The sequence below is a fragment of the Pseudopodoces humilis genome, chromosome 1 (assembly GCF_049639895.1).
Source record: "Pseudopodoces humilis isolate 2021_Gansu_Grassland_sample_001 chromosome 1, ASM4963989v1, whole genome shotgun sequence".
Taxonomy (NCBI): Eukaryota; Metazoa; Chordata; class Aves; order Passeriformes; family Paridae; genus Pseudopodoces; species Pseudopodoces humilis.
The window spans coordinates 102523190-102544643 of record NC_142200.1 but is presented as its reverse complement, the minus strand read 5'-3'; the positions used below and the strand labels follow the sequence as shown (position 1 = coordinate 102544643).

At 39.0% G+C, this 21454-nt stretch overlaps 1 protein-coding gene across 2 annotated transcripts in view; it reads right to left on the bottom strand.

Annotated features, from left to right (window-relative positions):
- CNTNAP2 (contactin associated protein 2) overlaps nucleotides 1-21454 on the bottom strand; it is a 1024120-nt gene that overhangs the window by 78547 nt on the left and 924119 nt on the right. For both annotated transcript variants that reach the window (XM_005519091.3, XM_088052353.1), the window contains exons 17-19: nucleotides 14857-15075; nucleotides 12063-12299; nucleotides 190-435 (exon numbers count right to left, since the gene is read on the bottom strand). In XM_005519091.3, coding sequence (XP_005519148.2) covers nucleotides 190-435; nucleotides 12063-12299; nucleotides 14857-15075 — 702 coding nt within the window. The remainder of the gene's footprint in view (nucleotides 1-189; nucleotides 436-12062; nucleotides 12300-14856; nucleotides 15076-21454) is intronic.

Here is a 21454-nt window from a genome sequence, read left to right as displayed (position 1 = left end):
CCACTAAACAGAACAGTTACATCAGTACCAAATCTAGTAGAAGCAGAATAGAGGTTCAGATTTCTAAGTGCTTTACTTTTACGTGACAAGGGTGAAGAGACTTTCTCCTTAGTTCAGAGCTTCCCCTGAGTGCCAGCCTGGTATTGTCAATAGTGCCTTCAGCGGAGAGAGCCCGGAGCAGTTTCTTACCAGTGGGGTTCACCAGCACAGCCATGAAGTCCGGGGTGTAGGAGCTGACGTACAATAACACACAAGGGGACTTGGTGGTGCTGAAGCTGAAGCTGAGCTCTTCTTTATTCAAGCTGAGGTCAGGTGCTGTGATCTCAGGGTCTGCAGAACTCAAAAGTGTCCGGCTAACTAAATCCTTCATGCTAGTCCCTGGGGAGTGGAAGTTGTAACGAAGCCACATTCCTTCTTCAAAAAATGCTCCCACATCTTGAACAGAACAGGAAAAGGAGGATGAAAAGAAAAAAGGTAAACTAAATGTGCCAACACCTTTTGGTTGAAACATATTACTGTGACTTGATCAGTACTAATCTGTGCATGTTTCTACTGCTGTATTATTGAAGCACGATATTTAGGTGAAGAGCCTCACTATTTTCCTACGAGAATTAAAAGAACAATCTCCATCTTATTCGTGGGTATTTGGACTCACAAAGCATAGGAAATATTATTTCCTTTGGGGCACACAGAAAGCCTATGCCTATTTCATATCCATACTACAGACAAGAATAATTATGGTTTAAATTTATTCTCATTGAAATTTGGCAGTAGATAAGCTCCAAAGAAGGAGATTCAAGGAAGAGTAGCTTAAAGGACACAGTAAACAAACAGCAGCCAAGGAAAAGGAAAAACAGCAGTTCTGGCCAGCAAATTTGAGTGGATTTGGAAGGACCTCCCAAAGGAATGATGACAATTCTAGCCCCTAAAAGGACTGGACATAATGATTGTAAGTTATCCACTGCTAGCACAATCCTTCATGAGAACTCCATAGCAAGGATGCTCTTATGAGAGTAAAAAAAAAAATAACTAGGGAGTTTCACTTAGCTGGGAACAAGAGGCAAGGGATACCTTGCCTTGTAGATCCCACGTGGTGCTATAGTTTTCAAACCAATCTGAGACAAGATATGGTGTTCCAACACTCCTGACAGAAAATAAACCTACTTTTGACAGAATTAATACTTTCAGCTGAAAGAGCACTAGTAGTGCTTCCCATAATCATGCAGTCTTGCCTCTTTCTCAACATTAAAATCATAATTCCAGGCTGATGTTCTTGCAGCAACGGCTGACTTTGGTAACCTCCTACAGGAATTACTGCACAATTGGCCACCACTGGTATCGTTATTCCACTGGGATAACTTGACTGACTTCCTGTGGCAGTCATTCATTTAGTGACCCTAAATGGTACTGGATCAGCTAAGTGCTGTCTGGGACAACATTGTGAAAGGAGATTTTAAAATGGTATGTGAACTTGATTAAGAAGGTGTGTTTATGAACATTTTGTAAGATACTAAATAATGATTAAAAATATTATAATCATATGAGTGCTGTATTTAAAGAAGGGCTATAAGAAATTCTTAAGGCTCCATAAACAGTCTTTAAGGAAAAGTCTTTCACTGTCTACTACCTTTGTACAAGATGTAACGTTGACACAGTTTTGTGCAAAATTCCCCATCTAAACAAGAAATTTATTGAGTTTTAGCATTTTGAGTCTTCACACAATTCTAAGCAAAGGCTTTATCTTAAAACACATAAAGGAAGATTTATATTTTCGAAGTCTTACACAGACACAAAGCAAGTCGGGAACGAGCCTTCAGAATTCATTCAGGGTAGATGAGCAGAGAATAAGTAAGAGGATAGGTAAAATTATAAAACTATATTGATGATTCTATCCAGAATTTTCCTAAATCTAATGCTGGAAAAGCTTTATGTTTTCTTGCTATCATATAAAAATTCTTCCAAACTCAAAATATCACAGTGCTGTCACTAAATGGACATATAAAACACAGAGCCAAGCTATGGTCCTGAAATGCTATAAATAATTCGATCATTCTGATGGATTTATAACTGCAATTTTATAGGGGAAAAATTAAATCACCCTGAAAAAGTTATGGGAGAGGCAATTTCATTTAACAACTATATTTTGCAGTAGTCTCAACTTTAGTGCTCCAGGATTAAAAGTGAAGGGCCCTGTCAAGAAAAAAATTCTCCAACTCATGATGCCTTCTGCCTTTAATAGTTGTGTAAGAAAGAAGCATTAGCATGCAAAAATCTAAAGCAGTAGCTCTGAGTATTTGCAAGATGGGCCTAAAAATATCCCCATGACCACTAATTTATTCTTCAGGCCCTGCTTCTGGTTCATGCAAGCTGCTTCTGGGGCAGATGCCCTATCAATTACGCTGGCAGAGCTGCCGGCCGTGCCGGGTCCTGCCACTGCCACTGCTGGTGGGGACTGCAGCACCCGTGGGGGCTCCACGCATGCACACAGCACACTGATGCACAATTATGTTTGCCTCCAGCCTGATTACTGCTTCTCACGCCTTGCCTTTCAGAAGTAATCTTTGGAATTGCCTGGCGCTATGCTTGCCCAGGGCCTCGTGCTCTGGGAATACTGGGACCTTCATTCCTGACCTCAGCACTGCTCTGGGGCTGAACTGGAGAGCGTGTGAAGCATTTTTCCAGAGCTGTAAATGTTATAAATTGCTATGTTAAATGTTCATTACTACAAAGAAAGCTTTAAGTAAATGGTGCTCTCTGAAATGGTATTCAGATTATTCTGCAGTTCTGTGAGGTGAATTTGATCATCCTTGTGGGTCCCTTCCAAATCTCAGTACTCTGTTCTGTGACTTTTTATTCCGAAAGGGTTTCATGATGGAGCTGAGAATGTTCTGTATGTTTAACTTGATTTGTGCTGAGAAAATAATTTTCAATGTAGCTGTATTATTATAGGCATATAGGGTATTGTAATGAACCTTGAAATTCTCCTCACGTGCACATCACCTCTTTTAAAAGGCAGGATAAGAGGAAGGTTCACTTTGGCTTTGTGAGTGTATTGGGCCTTCAACAGGAATATATTGAATTCTCTCAAGTTCCAGCTCATCAAAGAGGTTGGTGCACATGATTATGCTCTGTACTGAAAGAAGCTGAAATCCTTGCAGCAGGAGTGGAAAGTGCTCAGCAACTCACAGGAGCAGGCTGTTTAAATGACTAGGATGTACTAAAAATAGCTAAAAGATAATTTTCTCTATCTTGAATGTGGGTATATGATGACTGGGAAATGCTGAGGGCTGACCAACAAAAAAGCTACCTACTTTTAGGTCACAAATGGTGACCTTGAGGTTTACACTTGAGGTCACAAGTGCAGTATCTTTCTGAAGTTGTGCTAGAAGAAGTATGGAAGTCCTTCATCCAGAAAACCACTCAAGCTCCCTGAATAAAGAGGGTCAAATGCAGCCCAAACCCTGCTGCTGAAATGTGAGGGAAGTTTCCATGCACAGCTCCCTTTTCTTCTGTACTATTTGAAATGCTATCTGAAAAGATGACTCTTGGGACATCAGGCATGAGGCATAGTAAAGGTTGCTCTGCAAACTGCCCTTTCAAGGCAGAGACCTTAGGGAAATGAATGTGGTGGTAACAGATCTGTTCTCTTCAGAAAGTAATACCTATATTTACACAAATATACAGTGCAGTCACTCTCTGTTGACAGACTTTTCAAATATAAACACTTTGGGCTGGCTTTGTACAGGAACCCAGAGCAGGAATTGTGGATCATTAGAGACAATTTTATCAAGCAAGGTGTGTGTTCCCAGTGTGAATTGCACATGCATTACAAAATTGTCCAACTTCAATTCGGAAAGGTGATCCAAAACTTCCACAGAAAAAGCGCATGTACCTAGAACTGGCAATGTTATCTTGAAGGTTATGATTCTTTGGTCATCTCCACAGCCTTCCTCTCCCCACTCAGGTACTTTTATCTTTGTATACTCTCATTATGTCTGGGATCAGACGTTGATCAGATATTGAAAGACAGGAGGAAAAAGCCAAATAGCAACAAAAATCTCCATTTCTCCTACAAAATTTTCAAAGTCTCATGACATTTCTGGGCCGGTGCTGTAGACCTAAGAAAATGTGAGTAGGAATCTGATTCTCCTCTACTGCTTTCTACATCAGTTAAATGTGAACCAATGTTGGTTCTTCTGTTCTTAGGTAGATATGATGATTCTGTTAGCCATACAGGCACATAGAGAAGTTGTCTTCTTCTCCATAACCTTTTTCTCACCTCTGAAAAACAATGCCAGCATGGCATAGGTGTGGCTGAACACAACTTCAGCAGGATTTTTTTATCTGGGTGCATATATATAAGAGATACAGAGCTCAGCAGTCTTTACAGCAATTGAGTTTGCTCTATGCTGACAGCTGGGATGGAATGTTAATAGGAATTGTCATGAATCAAGATCCAGGTATTACTCTTAATAAATAAAGAAGCTGCTGATCTGTGGAGCTACCAAGAAAAGCCCCAAACCACAGTCCCAAACCCCACAATTTCAAGAGTGGCATCCTAAGAAGTGGAATCTCTCTTCTTTAGTAGGATGGCTCTCACTGGCTCAAACTGCCATCTCATATTTTTCCAAGTAAACTGGACCTGATTTCTGTCACCTTTTACCTGAATACCAAGGAGGAAGTAGTGTTGGTTATTTACTTAATGGGCATAATAGGGTATACCTGCCTTTCAGAAGCTGGAGACAAAATCCTGGCAATTATGAAGCCTGGCAAGGACATGAGAAATTGAGAAGGAAAATACTCTCTCCTCTTTGTTTCACAAAGCTGCCTTGCAGCTGCAAGCATGTCCCATCTGGAGGCCCTTAATGCCTCCTTGGGCCTGCTCAGATTTGGTAAATTAAAATTATTACTCTGTGATGCCGCTTGCCAGTGCTCAAAGATATGTCTTCCCTGCATGGAGTTCTGGGTGTGAAAAGAAGCTTTTTCCAAATCCTAAGCAAGGACAGTCACTGGAGACGTTCTAACACTTGGTATATGTACAAAGATTCTTCAGACAAGGTTGATGGTTGAATAAAACCTATTTCTTTTTGCATAATTTCCTTTCTTTTTTGATTTTACCTGTAGTAATGAATATTGAATATAGATTAACCAGAGCTTGATTGTTCATCTTATGGCAAAAACTGTGCATGGGAGCACCTAAAATGGCTACATTTTAGGTCACAAAGACTAAGACTTGTTGGCTGAGATATCTTTTGGCCATAGGGCATCAGGAAAGGGTCAGAATCTCACAACTGTTGTTCTGGGAGAGAATTTGAGGGCTCTGAAGGTGATAATGCTTACCATTTGTCTGGTTAGCTCACTCAACATTTTATTCTACCTTCAGGCACATTTTGTGTGTGAAATCAGGAAGTGGGGATTTAAAGTTATTGTTCTACATCCTCAGGTCTCATATTCTGGCTGCTCTTACTCTAATAATCTGTGATGCATGTTGGAACTTTCCACCAAAGTACAGCAATTGCTTGTGGATTATTAATAGAATACAAACCTAGTGAGGACTTGCTTCTTGTATATGAATGTATCAGCACTCAGTATAAAAAAGGTTTTCTTGAACAAATGGCTCTCAGAATCGGGGTATATGCAAAATAATGAAAAAATAGTGAAACTGTGGGGTGTGATCATAAATCCATGCAAAGATTCCTGCTGCCTTCAGTAGAACAGGATAAGTGCCAGAAGAAATGCGGTTTAGACACCTGATTCATTACACTTTCAAGCCTCCCTAGCTGATGCCAACAGGTAGATTCTGCCAGGAAGCAGTTTGATATGCTTAAACAAGGCCGAGCTCTGAACCTACTTTTGTAATAGCCCTGTAAAACAGGTGTCATTTGTTCTACCTTTCTATACCTAGACAGAATTGTGCATGCCACAGAAGGCCAAAAAAATACCAGGAAAATTGCAATTGCAGTTCGTTTTGTATGATTTGAAAGTATGATAGGTATTTGATCTGATGTCTGGGACGACAGACTCAGAGTAAGGGAATGGCAACAGATGCCATGTGTTTTCTGTTGAATCTAAATGACAAGCCAGCTCCATTTCTAGTGGAAATATCCGTAATGGTTAAGGAGACAGCATCTGAACACCAACCTTTTCCCTGCCACCATCTAATAAAATTGGACGGATGAAGGAAAGGTGATGTCAAGTGTACAGCAGACCAGATTTCATAATTTCCTGCCAGGGAGTCTATAGAGATGCTCTTTAGGCAACCTCAGAGGGAAACTTGCATCTTTGCAGTATTTGAGAAATATTAGAGAATGTCATTTGCTGATTGCACGGTGTTCAGAACAACAACCTCAATAGGCGACACCTGGCTTCAATTCCTTCCTGTACTACAGGTTTCCACTTTACCGTGAGCAGACCCTTCCTGCCCTCATTATCTTGTTCACTTTCTGCATTACCACAATAAAAACGTCTTCTCACATCACAGAGCTATTTAAGCATAAATGCCCTATCGTCTTGTGAGGTGCCAAAACTACTTCAGCAGCATACAGATGTATAAATATTGCACACGGGTGTCTGGTGTGAGACCTCAAACCTCTCAGCTGCCTTTGCACAGGCATGCAGCAGCCAGCAGTGTTGCTGAGGCTGCTTTACTTCCACAAAACATCTGCATTCAGTGAGCAATGACACTAAAGCAGGCCTATTTCAGTTGTCTGGCCAAGAAAGTTAATCGCATTTTCTGAGACAGGACTAAGTATTTTTCTTTTTAACTTATTCCCCTGATTTATTTTTTTCCTGTGTATAAAATAAGGAATTCATGCTTTTTATAAGTAAGCTAACAATAATATAATAAGGCTGAGCATCAGTTTATAACTAGGCTGATATCTCTTTAAGACATGTAAGTACTGTTGGGAAGGTTTGTTTTTCTTTAAAAAGAAGAGAAAAACAATTTTTTTTTTTCCAGTGAAAGAATTGTTGCACTGAAGTGCAACTTTCAAAGCACTAGAGCATAACTGTGAATGTTTAATCGGGCAGTACAGACAGGACTGAAGAGTGGAATAGTTTAGAAAGTATATCTATTTTTTGTGAGTATATATATTTACCCAAAAGAGGCTAAAACCTGAGTCCTGAAGTATGATCTATAGGTAAAAAAGCCCGACTGCAGCATTCAGATTTACCAGAGTGAGAGCTTAACATTAACAACCTGAAAAAGATTTCTCATGCAACTTTCAGCTAACAGGTCACAAACACATTGAAAATAGCACAATTTTTTGGAGTCTGGGAGGGAATGTTACCTTGATTTTCTGGATTCTGTCACTCTGAACTATGAAAACGAAGAAGTTAGTTACATTAAAATACACTAGCAATCACCTCACCACTGCTTTCAACAAAACAATGCAATGGTTTTACAACCAGCAAAATAAAGGGAAATGAATGAGTATAACCAGGGCAAAATTTGGAGGTGGTCGAGTGTCAGTCTGAGAGTCAGTGGAAGGCTGCAGAGCTGCTGCCCCCTGATATATCTTGCATCCACTCAACCTGGTAAAACACTGTTTTTTTCTCTTTGAGACATAGAAGAGAGCAGGAAAAGAAGGAAATCTGGCTGTTACAAATGTGACTTGTGTTTTCAGGGTTCATGCAAACACAAAAGCAAACATAAAGGAGCTCATTTTGGGCATTGTCTTAAGGATTGCAAGAATTCACACTGTGAATCTGAGCTTTACACCAAAGGAGGAAAGAAAAAAGGGTATAGCATCTTCTTGCTGTTTGTTAATGCAAATTGAGTAACTGCAGAGAAACTGGAAAGCTCTGAATTTACCCTTCCAGCATACCTGAAGGCACATGAGTCATAGCAGCAGCTATTTAATATTTCTTAAATTTTTATTTTTGGTCTCACTCCTGGTGGGTGCAATTTCTTCTCCTACTGTTGTTCTGCTGCATTTCAATACCAAAGGAGGAATGTTTTCTCCCTGGGGTATGTCCCACATCAGAATGCTACCACATGCCCAGCACTTGACCTTTGTTTTTTTTTTTATTTTTTGTTTAAAGGGAGGAAAAAGTTTGTTTTTAGAGGAACAAAAGTTAATTGTTTCCTCATCTTATGATGATAGGACAGCTGTGGGAGAAAAAAATAAAGAGAATTTATGCTTAAACAAAGGACAGGGAAAGGTCAGAAAGCAATCTTCAGGATGGCAGAAACAGTTCAGCTATTCCTCAGAGCAATTTCTCTGAGCAATGAAAGAAGTAAAACCAATTGCATGTGCCTCAAATACAAAACAAAAATACAGTTAAAAAATGTCAGACTGCATTTTCATACTTCTTTTTGTCCTTGTAAAAAAATAGTGTATTTCCAGTCCACTACATCATTCACATTGTGATATGCTGCTAATAAGGCTGGAGACAATGCAATTTCTTGTCAGTCATCAGTCAGTGGCTCTCAGGACAGATTTCATCAGCAAAGAATCCACAACATACAAGGCCTGTTTTTTTTGTAAGGTGTGTTTATTACTCATGAACCATTGTATGGTGATTTCCTTATATCAATGTTTTTTTCCCTTTGATTTTCCCATCTCTCCTGCTAGCACTTTCAGTATGCAACCAACCCCAAAAAGTCCACTGCAAGCAAGTGATTTCAATATCAAAATAAAGCTTTTGGATAAGGAAAGCTTCCTGTGGCAAATGAAAATCAATGGGAAGAGAAGTCTGTGCTATATTGTAAGGGTTACATTGTGCCACTTTTCACTCCAGCTGAGTAGCGTGTATTTCTGGTAATATTTCATATTGGTTTGGATGGGATGTCAGGCACTACTGATTATCAAATCAACAGATCTATTTGGCCTGGAATATTTACTCATAGGAGTAAAATAATGAAACCTAGCCCTGGTCTATCCTGCCAAGAACTAACCATGTTATTTTCTGGCAGCCAGTGTGAATTCCTAGTGAAGGTGACAAAGGAAAATATTCTTGCTTGCCTCATATTAGACTTACCCAGTATTACAGCAACAGACAGCAACAAACCTGTGGTGCAGGTTATAAAAGTGACAGAGCAGTATTCAGCTCTGTCATTATAAAGAACAACATTCATTGAAAACAGATCATAGAGAATTTGAAAATCTGTTCATAGATGTTTCAGTGCTTTTACAGAGGGAAAAGTGTCAAAGTGTTAATGAAAAAATGGATTGAAATATAAGAATTACAACCTCTTCATCAAAATCAATTAAAATACGACTTAGGCATAATTTTTATTTTTACAGAAAAAAGTCTCCAAAAACCTTTCCAATTTTTATAAATTTTTAAAATATTTTTTTAAACTAAAACATACTTGGCTGTTTTGCCATTACTTACTTTGCAGTTGTTATGTATGTTTGCCCTTTGTTTCTAGAAACTACATTCATTCTTTTCTAATAGACCAAGAGGACACAGTATTAGGTTCCAGGAGCTGCTATTAGAAAGAAAATGTAGGACTCCCTTCTTTCACAAGTCTAGGAAGCTTGACAACACACATAAGTTGTTCCAGTACTTTACTTGATTTAATAGGCTTAATGCATGTTAAATTGACAATGTGAATGTAATGGGCTGTAAATGAACTGTTCTAAAGATCTCATTATCAGCATTGTTTGTTACAGAGCTTTTACAATTATTTTAATCATAGGATGCCCCAAACCCAGTCTATTTTGTGTAATTTATCCTCTAGCTTTTCCCCCAGTGTCCCATTGTTCCTCCTGTAGGGAGGCCTCATGAACTCACCTACACTAAATCACACTTGGGGATATTCTAGATGAGTACAGCAGTCTTCAGCACTAACAGATAGGAAATTGCCAATTTGCACCTTGTACATACAATCAAAAGGATTTAGAGAGCCATTTTTAGCCTGGAACAGATTTAATATTGAAAGCAGAGATCTGATGTCGTGTTTAAATGGCACAATACCGTATGGCACCGACATCCCTGCACTCACTAAGAGTACTTTTCATGAGCACCAGCTCACAGCAAGTCTCACTGCATGCCCCAAGTATCCCTTTCAGAGCTCTGGGCCCTTGGGTGCACTGGGAGACTTATAAGGAGTATTACAGAGTATGATATTACTGCCTTTGCTATGGAAGTGCTTACAGGCCAGCCAAAACCAGGGTTTGGCTGCGTTGGGTGCCCAATTATTCCCCTAATGGTATGTTTTCATTCTGCTAGCCCCACACCCAGAAAACTCAAACACTCTAGCTTAGAGCTAGTTTTGGTGGAAGGTTGGGGCTTACCTATCCAAAAGAGGAACAAAACCCTCATAAAAAACAGTCAATGTGATGAGGTCAGGAAATACAGAAAAAGCTATAAAGTGAATTCAGTAACTATGGCATGGCAGTAAATTATCTTTTTTTTTTTTTTTTTTTTGATTCAACACATGCAATCTGTAAGAGATTGACCCAATTCCAGCATGAATGGGTTTTCTCTACCATATAACTGCATTAGTGAACAGAAATACTAAATATGCATTACCATTATTCATGACAAACCATTTGCTAAATTAACTGAAATTACTGTATTCACATTCTCAGGAGTTGCTGATTGTATACAGTCCTGAACTGAATGGACATGTTTTATAATTTGCTTTTGAAGCAACACAGCATGGTGAAAGCTGATGAAATTCCTGCATGCAAGCACAGTGGAAGCCATTACCTAAAGAAGCAGCTGCTTCCCTTCTGCTAGAAATACATCATATTTATTGGAATTTATAAAATAATCATGCCAGAGATTCATCCTTATCTGGTGATGTGAATATTTGGTGATATGAAAAGAATCCCTTAGCTTTTAGAAGAGGGTGGTCCAGTATACGAACAACATCAGCAATGGACAAAGCTTTGCTGTGACAGAACAAAATTAAAGTGAACATACATGGAATATAAATGAAAGTGGCAAAAGTGTGTGGGGAGGAAATGCAGTCCATAACACAGCATCAGGTAAAAAGACTGCCTATTTCTGTTATAAACTTTATGCTTCTTATAAGTGTGGCTAAAAGAGAGCAGGGTATGGATATTTTCAAAATAATTCTCAGATTCTGACTTGGAAAAAAGCCTGAGATGTTAAGAAAGAGTTGAAAACTGGAACATCAAAGGCCAGGTTCTGTCCCCTACAGCTAAATTTGCTTTACGAGGGGACTCTGGTGTCTGGTGACCTAGACTGCCTGCAGGATTCCTGGTTCAGAGAGCAATGTGAAAGCAGAGGAGCACTTTATGAGGCTACAGGTTTCTTTAATATCAGGGATACTAATGAGAAGAGCCTTCACATTTATAGCTGAAATGTTGAGAAAGCTTTTAAAATAATTAGGAAAAGCAGTTGATTAGACAGTCAAACAAGAAAAGATAAATTAGTACTTTTCTTCTCAATTTTTGTTGTTGAGTCCCTTTTTCCCTTGTTCCTTGCCTTTCTTTCTCATGCAGACCATCCACAGTACATTGTTCTCTTACAATCATTGCTTTTGAAAATTCAGAACATATTTTAAGGATTTCCAAAGGACTGATACAAATGTGGGATCTCTGTCTTCCCTTATTTCTAGCAGGTTCAATCCCTTACCCAGTTTGAGGTACTAAAGGACTTGATCTATTTACAGATGGATAAAATTTTTAAGCCAAATGATGGCTTCCCCATATATAAGATATTCAACTTAAGCATCATACCTACATGTCTGAATGACTAGGTAGCTTCTGTTTAAATCCATGTTTCTCTTCTAAAGAAGTTACCATGACATTGCACTAGTTGGAATTTATGGTTCTCCAACTCAAGTCTGTAGGGGGAACACTCTCTGCCAGACCTGCTACTACTACAGGCATTCCTGATGCATTTTGTTGTGTTATATCATTTAAGCAGGTAACATGTACTCCTCATAAGAGATGTGGTTTGCAATAATCACATTTAAATATACAGATGGGTGTATAATCTGACTTGCTAGCAAGAGGTATTAAACAGGATTTACTTGTTTATTTAATGAAGCTGAAGCATCGATTTCATCGTGTTTTCTTCTTTTTCCTCAGGCAAACAGCTCCCCCCTACTCTGCCTCCTGCACTGAGGTAAAATTTACCTTTTATGCAGAATGGCCCATCGTAGGCAGTTTTGGAGCAGTCACAGGAGTAGCCGTTGTATTTCTCCACGCACTTCCCGCCGTTGGCGCAGTACATCCCGTAGCTCGTGCAGTGGCCAGAGCAGCCAGGCTTCACCCCAGGTGTGACTTTTGCTCTCTCCTCCAGGTCCAGCGTCACCCCGTTCATCCTCAGGGAGCGAATGCAGCCTAGGAAGCCTCGCTGACCTCCTGCTGCACCTGAGAGGGATTGTTGAGCCGTGAGACAACGCTGAATGGATTTTATTGCTGATGCTTCACATTAAACATACTATAATTAAACATAATAAGCCTTGTAACTTCATTATAAGGAGTTGCCTTGTCCTAATGACAATAAATCAGTGAAACTTAGCCCTTTGATATCATACCATTAGCAAGCATAAATAGCAATTTGTTATCAGTGCTTGCTTTATACTGATTAGACATTTGAGATTCTAACCCTACACAGTAAGATTTCCTTTAATTTCAACTTCAATGTTTTTAGAGATAACAGTGGAAGAAATGAGCTTGGTTCAACTGCTGAGGTGTAGCCTTTCTCTCCTAATGATTCATAATGGTGGGTGCTAACAATAATGCCATAATATGCTATGCAGTGTTACATTTTTCAAAGCCACAATGGGCAAAGGAAAAAGGAGTCAAATCCCCATTCTCAGTTACAATAGGAAATACTCACGTTAATTTCCAAGAAACATCATGTATACTATTTACTTATCAGAGCATAAACTGAAAGATGGAACACTGAAAAACATTTGAAAATCTGGGTTGAGGTGGTTTTTTATAGCAGTTAATAAGAACTGTTCTTTTTCACCCCTAGTAAACACTCACTGGAAAAATGTGATTCAGCTAAGGAAAGCCTTATCTGAGGCTGGACTAGAAACAACAATGAAAAAAAACTGAACTAAAAAATGTGAGTAAATAACGAGTGCTGGCATCTTTTCTGCTCATCCCTCCTCTCTTTGATTACTGCAGTGCTGCAGGTGCTTGAGAGACCCTGAGGAAATCTGAATGCTCATCACCACAGGGCACAGAGACTGATATTTACCTGAGTGGGGAAGAGGACTAAATACAAACCAGAGAGGACTGCTTCAAACCAAGTCCTGGTAACTGGACGATTTGGAGTAGGAGCTGGCAAGACCTGGTCTCTGCTGAGTGTGCATGGCAGAGGGTGTTCTGGTGTGTATATATGTCTCATATACACTGCAGAAATGAAAAACCTTCTTTCCCCTCTCAGGGACTGTCCTAGACCCTAGGATGCAAAGTCATCACACCTCAGGCCACCTTGCTCACCGGAAGAATAGATATTTATTCTACAGAAAATGGGAAAGGAAGAACCAAAATAATTCTTGTTCAACATTACCCTCCAGGGCCCCAATATTTAGGTATTCATTCTGGGCACTCCAACTCAAATCCATCCTAGGGCTGACTCCAGGTAAAGTTTAAAGCAGTTCTCTGACATGTGTGCTCCAATCACCAAGTTATATGAAATAGATGTAATTCAGAAAGAAAAAAAATCTGGTGCAAATTATGACATTCTTCTTTTGGCAATAAAGGTACTTCAAAACATTGCTGGTGTTACAGTCAATTCAAAACTAACAAATAAAATCATCATTATCAACAATTCTCAAAGACCTAAGCTAGGTAAAAAAAAAAAATAAAAAATCAGCTCTTCCTGTTTGCGGCAAAAGGCTGGGTAATTTTTTTAAAGGTTAAGTGTTCCTCTTTTAAACAAACTTCATCTTCCAGCTTATTTTGAAACTGCCATTTACCAGGATCACAGCAGCAAAGGAGAATCTGAGCTTGTAAATAACACCTGCACATCTGGTGACACATTATACACAGTTTGTAGTGACGCTGGGCTGATTACTAAGGCAATGAAGGCTTTAAATATCATTTTAACTCATTTGAGTTGTTGAATGCTGACTAACATGGAGAAAAGAGATTTTCTTTTTTCTCTTTTCACTTCCTTGTTCTCTTGTAACAGATATCTAGAGGAGTATGAAAGTGCTTCTTTGCTCAACATTTCATGCAGTTCTGATTCCAGCTAATGACACTTGGCATGTCAGCACTTTGCAGCCCTGCAGCTAACAGTTGGAGAAATACAAATGCTGTTGGAATAGCCTGCCCCAAAAGTAGTGGAAACCAGTAGCTGCAGAAAGCAGCTGGGCTAACTTGGTTCCAGGGAATGCATTTGTGTAAGACTGTGTGGTACTTTCCTACATCAAATGAGTAAATAGCCTGCAGGATGAGAGGGAAAAGACTGCAGTGAGAGCTGTGAATGAAAAGGTATGGCCAATGATCAAATCTAAAGAGGCTGGAAGTGCTGCCGAGGCTAGGATGGGCACTGCAGGCACATGAGGTCCTGGCAAGAACTCTGCAGAAGTTTTCACTTCTGTGGTGGAAAAGTGTGTGTCTGGGAAGAGATTCTCAGTAAAAAAGGAGTTTGGCACTGCAGTCTGCTGGAGGCACTTTCAGCCAGGAGATGCAGGTGGAGTGAGACAAAAAGGATAAGTTTCTAATGCACAAGATTTTTCTCTTAGTTGGTCTTTGTATTTCTGTAATTATGGACATGTTTTTCTTTTATTTATTTATTTATTTATTTATTTTCTGTTTTTCTTTTTCCTCCTCCCCCACTTTGCTGTCACACAAATGCTCGAGGAGCACAGCTTCCCACATTCACCAACTGCTGCTGGCCAGACACGAGGCAGAAGAATGTTCAGCGCGGTGAGAGCGAAGCCCAGCTGCCCCCTCTGCGCCTTACCAACATAGAGCTGGCTGTACAGTTCCAGCCGCGTGTGTCCTTCTGTCGGAGCTTTCCTGACCTCCAGGGGCAGCTGGTCCACCTGCAGGCTGGCCTGCTTGACATTCCTCTCGGCGTTGACCCGGTGCCATTGGTCATCGTTGAGCGGGTTGGGAGATCTCACCACGATTTCCACCGGCCCGTTTCCCACATCGAATGAAAAGGAGACCTCGGTAGCGGCTGAAATAGCAGGCAAAAGGTGTCCACAATTTGTGTCTTATGTTGTAAACACATTCACTCACACTTCCCAAAGAGTAAGGAGTCAGATCAAATAGATATGTGTGCTGCTAAGTCATCTTTCTGAATTTATAAGCACGTTCAGTTCCTTCTAACTTGAGTAGGAGTGCAACTTTCAGAAAAAAGTATCAGCAGATCCTCAACCAATTGCATTAATCTTTGAACTCTGCAGCTTTCCAGTTTATATGGGTTTTTTTTTAAGGAATAAGCATTTTGATAAAAAAAATGGTGGAGAAGTCTAAATTATTTTTGATTTTGAGGGGCAATTAATTCTTGCAATGAACTAATAATGCTGTGATTAAGATCCATGTGACATTTTAAAAGAAATGGATCTTTACTAAGTTCTACAGTGCTCTGTTTATGATTAAAACCATATCTAGAAATTTTACAAATGTCCATTAAGCCCTACTAGACATTCCTTCAGGTCATCCTTGGCAAATATATAATTTATAACTATTTTTGAATATTGAGTGTTCTTAATATAAAAGTTATTTTTAATAAAGTAGTATAATTATGTCTTTCCAATTGAGATTTAGATTATATATCTTTGGGCTGCAAATTCTATTCTGGTGGCAAAACATCAGATTAAAGGGTTAAAAGAGAATGGATTATCAATTACAGCATTCACAAATGAGGATACCAGACAGAAGTAAAGACAAACAAGAGTTCAATTTAATTTGGCTTTTCTACACGCAAAATAAAAGAGCCAGAGCTCCCTTTTAATTTCCTTCAAAGATCTCGGGTGCCCAATTAGGGTCTACACGTTCCAGTACAGCTGTGGTTTCTGGTTAGGTTGAATTGATAATGCACCATTTTAAAACTCTTGTTCAGCTAGGCTATTAAATTGGGGTAAAAACACCACTCCATGTTCATTATGGCTAACAATGCTGATAAATACTGGGAAATATTTTTGTACATGGCCTAATAGATTTTCACAAGGTTATATCAGATTGACTTGACAGCATTTTTAAGAAAACTGAACAGATAGAAATAAATTTTTAACAGAAAATGTGTTTTCAACCCAAATTTATTATATAATTGATTTTTTTTTTCCAAATTGGCTACATCTAAAATAAAAAGAATTGAAAAGCTGTTGTTCTTTCTGTTTGCTGAATAAAATAATTTAATTTGTTGAATGAACTGCCTTTTATAAGTTATGGATTTAGTCTGTTTGGCCTTTTGCACTTTACAAGGCACAAAATTTGTATAAGCCAAAGCTTGCTGTTACAGAAATAAAGATGTTTAGTTTTAATGTTATTATGTTTTGTAACTTCAGTGGTTCTGCCAATAGACCCAGGCAAAGCAGGAATTACAGTAAAACCTCTCCAGTACTTAAATTGTATGTTGTGTTCAAGTCTGTTTTCAAGTGTCTGTGTTTAATTCTCCTCCAATTTTGCTTTGAAGAACAGCCTCAGATCTCTTTGCTGTCAGGCTTGAATAGCTTCCCAAAAGCTGTCTGTCAACAAGACTGTAAAATAAGAACCTCTTAGCAGACTTTTTCTCTTACTCTGAGGCAGCTGATGACATTGTCAATATTGCCACTGTGTACCTTGACTATTATCCATTCAGAATTTTTGAAAACCTCCACAAGAATGCTTCTTTGTTTGCAAACCTTTAGTCTTCTGGATAGAAGTTTTCCCAAAGTTTCTAAGGGAAAGTCAGTCTTCTTTTAAAAGGGGAAGTGAAGAAAACTGGCAAATAAAGATATTTAGTAGAAGCTCTGTGCTTGCATAGTCTATGCATGGCTTTAAACTAAAATTTGTATCACAGCCTAAAATATATGGAATTAAATTTGTACTTTTTGGAGAAAATTGGTCCCCTTGAAATGAGTACCAATTGTATAAATTTATATTATATTTTTATATTTAATCTTATAGTCAGGGAAATAATGGCTTTCCAGCAAAATCTTCTCATCATAGGCCATTTTCAGTGCATGTACCTGCTGAGATGCTGGAAGTTAGAGGAAATAATACTGCATCTGTGGACTTCCTGACCCTTCTTCAACCAATCTGAAAACATGATTCTCATACCAAAGGCTTTTTCAAGGCTTTTTTTCATACTGAAGGCGAGGAAACATATTTGCTACACTGATGGACTGAAAAAAATCCGTGAAATATGTCAATGAAAAGAGCTTCATAGATGGGCAGAGGCTGCAAACAGGATGTCTCACATGCAAGTTATGTTTCTGGATCTGACTCTTCATTCTTAGTTCCATTTTCAGACTATGGAATAAGTACTTTCCAACCAGGGACATCTCTAGGTAAGATAACAGGTCTTAACAGAAATGGATGAATATCTGACCACAGGAACATTAGTCAGAAAATGAAGACAAAAGAAATTTCACACCCCCAAAAATGAGACAGGCAACCTGGTGACAACCGACAGGCAGAAGGTGGAGGTACTGAACATTCATTTTTTGTCTCCGTTTTTACTGGCAATTGCTTTTCCCACATCTCTTGAGACCCTGAATATCAAGGCTGGGAGAATGAAGAGTTCAAGGTCGGATTTGAGCATACTGTGCTGTCCCAGCTCCTTCTTTTTCCCCTTTGTCAGCTTTACTGCTGAGCAAGGTGTTATTCTTTGGGTCAATGATCAACTGTCCTGGCTGTGTCCTTTTCCAATGCCTTTGCTAGCCTCAGTATCCTGCCGGGGACAGACAGAGAGCTTTGGCACTGTGCAAGCACTGCTCAGCAATAGGCAAAACAGTGGTGTGGTATCAGTGCTGTTCTAGGCACAAATCCAAAACACACCACCACATGGGCCGCTGCGGAGAATACTAACTCCACCTCAGCCAGAGCCAGTACAACATCCAATTTGTTCAGAAGTTCAGTGTAACTTCTTGTATAGAAGACTGGCAATTATTTAGCTTTTTTCCTTAAATATGTTAAACTTTGCAGTTTCTGTCTACACATACAGTCCTTGTATAATAAAATCTCTTTGACTCAAGTACATCTTTGACTGATGTGACAGTGGTGTTATTTTGTCAAACATTTGAATAGGGTGATTGAAAAAATATCTAACATACACGTGCATATATGAGTATTTACTCACAATGACTGACCCAGCACAGGATTTTTTCAAAAAGGTGTAGGAAATGAGCTGCAAAAATATGACCAGAGGTTTGTACTGGCCACTTTTTAGTGAGTTTTAGTGAGTAATGAAGTGAGTTTTCCTAATAATAATTTTACTTTCTAGTCTACCAAATACCATTAAAACCCAAGCCAATTTTTCTAAGAAATGAGAATAATGATCAGACTTTGAACAAATATCTGAAATTGCCTAATTAATAATAATAAAAAAAATAGTTAATGTGGGTTTTAATTTATTCAGTCAGTACAAGGTTTTGTGATGAAAATTTCATAAAGTTGAACAAGGGTGAATTTTTTTATGTACTCCTGCTGCATAAATTCACTCAATACACTGAGTTTTGTGGCTTAGTTTTACCCTTTCTGTGCCTTGTGCAATTACATATAATTAAATCTGAACACGTTTCTCTCATCGATTCAATTTTCTAAGGTCTCAGGATGTTGTCAGCCATCTGTTCAGAACACAGAAGAGCAACTTTGGCAAACAAAATGCCCTTCTCGCTCTGTTCTGTATTGTTTTTAGCTCTATTCAGGTCTCACCATTTCCTGATCTTAAATCTATGAGGCATTTGCCCATAAAAATGAAGGAGTACAACTAAAACACTGTGCAGAAAGATCTGGATAGGGCTGGAAGAGTGGTCTGATAAGAACCTGTGAAGTTCAGCATAGACAAACATAAGAAGGACCACAAAGATGATCAAAGCACCTGGAAGCCTATGGAGGAAAACCTGAGAAAACTGTGTTTGTTTAGCTTCAAGAAAGAAGGCTTGGGGGAGACCTTATCGCCATTATTATGGTATTTAAAGGGTGGCTACAAAGGAGACATCCTTTTTATAGGAAGTCACATGGAAAAGATGAAGGGTAATGGGTACAAGTTAGTCCTGGGGACACACAAGAGGCAAATTTTTCACAATGAGAATAACCAGCCACTGGGAAAATGTCTTCATGGAAGTGGTAGGTTCCCCTACAATGGACACTTTTAAGATTCAGCTGGACACGGTGCTAGGACATTTTGTCTAGACTGTGCTTTTTTTAAGAAAGGTTGGACCACATGATCCTTGAGGCCCCTTCTGACCTGACATGCTATGATTCTATGAATCTATGGTTCTGTGATTGCATTGTCTGTAGGATTCCATGTTTCTTGGGTCCTTCTTTTCAAGGCTTTCTGGTAGATATGCTTTAGTTAAACCCGTGTTCTGAGGATCAGCTGCAGGGGAAACAGACACTTCTGTGTCCTTTGCTATGCAGAAGGTCAGGTTAAATGAGCTGATAAACATTTCTGGCATTCGAGATCTATGACCAGCTAGGTCTCCCATTTTCTTTGAACTCCTTGTATTTCAAGTATCTTTTTTCTCCCCTGTTTTCTAGTTTGAAGTTAGTGGATGAATTTCAGACTAGGATCTCTAGTTATAATGAGGCTGCCAGCAAAGAAAGAATTGATAATGGATGGGTAGGTACTCACAAGATGCTCAGCAGTAGGTGGATCTTCTCAAGACTCATAAACTGGGGAAAAAAGAGGAAAGGGATAACAACCCTCCACTCAATCCTCTCTATAATATACGCCCATCTCTCTATTTCTCTCCTTCTCCCCATTATCCTTTCTTTGAAACACATAGTTTCTTGATCTCCCTTGTACTTTGTTTCTCTTACCTTTCCTGATGTATTTTTACATCCTTCAAATGTGACTGACTGATGTTTTAGTTGACTTACATGAAAGGGAAGAGGATCTAACTTCATTAGAATCCTTTTGAAATCCCATTCTTAGAACATAAATGCTGTGTTACATATAGAATCAGAGTTCACTCACTTGGCTGTAAAATAGTTTACAACAAAAAGCTATAAACTGTAAATGAATCTGCCAGACAGATATTTGTTCTGAGAAAACAACAGCTTGAAAATATTGTATCTCTGTAAGGCAACAACTGCCAAACTTCTTGGACAGTTTGTTTGTAGATACACCTCTGACAGAGGGCTCACTGTCTGAACCTGTAGACAGAATTCAGTGAAATAATTGAAAATGAAAGAAAACTTAATCAAAAGAGAGATATGAGAGATATTTCTAGAGCCAGTGGTCTATGTATCTTTATATGAAATCTATCAAATGGTCAAGATCAGGTCTGATATACGTAGTTATTGAAATTCTTCCCACTGCCTTTAATAGACTCTGGATAGAAAAGAAGGTATCCTAGAATTTGAAAGTAACTATCTTGTCCATCTTTCCCATTTATATATTTAAGTTTAAAGATAGTTTCACAAAGTCATCGCTAAATTACCTTCCCTGGTGCCCTCATTTGCACAGGGCTGAGAGAGGCCATGCCAATGCTGACACGGAAACAACACTGGTAGGTTGCTCCTGGCTACCAGAAATAGGTGGAAAGGGCTACAGATGTTACCCTGGAGTGCCATATTGGAACACAGGACCTGCTTTAAGGAGGCCACTTCTCAAAGGACATGACTTAAAATTAAAGCTACCAAAGCAACATAACAGAGAAAAATTGTTGATCCAAGTTGCTTGACTGCAATACAGGAATTACTGTGTACTGTTAATAATCAGGTAGTTGTCAAAAATCATGACTGTATTTACAATAATGGGACTAAGCATCTGGATTTCTTCATCATTTATCTAATTCCCAAATGAAAAGTCCATTTGAACTAATGAGCAGAAGCTTCATTCATTTGACCAAATGACAGTGCACATCCATGCCCAAGACTTCAGTGATCCCTGAGATGAGTGCCAAATGAACCAGCTCTGGAAGCTGCACACTGCATCAGCATGATGCTGTGCCAACAGTAATTAGTTCTAATGAGAGGCTATACTGCACCGAGGATCAATCCCAGCATAGCTGAGTGCTGATTTATGTGGACATGCTGTATTTTTCTCAGAAACAGCTCAGGTATCCAACATAAGGGCTCATTGTACAGACTAGACACATTCTATATTTGCCTTTGGGTTACAAGTAAAATAAGTAAAAATAATGTAACTTTACATATTTTTGAATCTTATGCAATCATCTATGTAAGTGCCAAGAAGGAGAAAAGGGTGAGTAAAGCTATTGCTTTGATTTAACATTAATAAGACCCACTTCTCATGCGTAAATCCATCCACAAGATACAGGTAGGGCTTGGCATCTCTCTGAACCTTTAGAACAAGCTGATATTCTGTAGGAAATGAACAATCCATCTAGGTCTGTGATTCACCAGTGTGAGTGAGTGAACTGGGGACATCAAGATTGGCG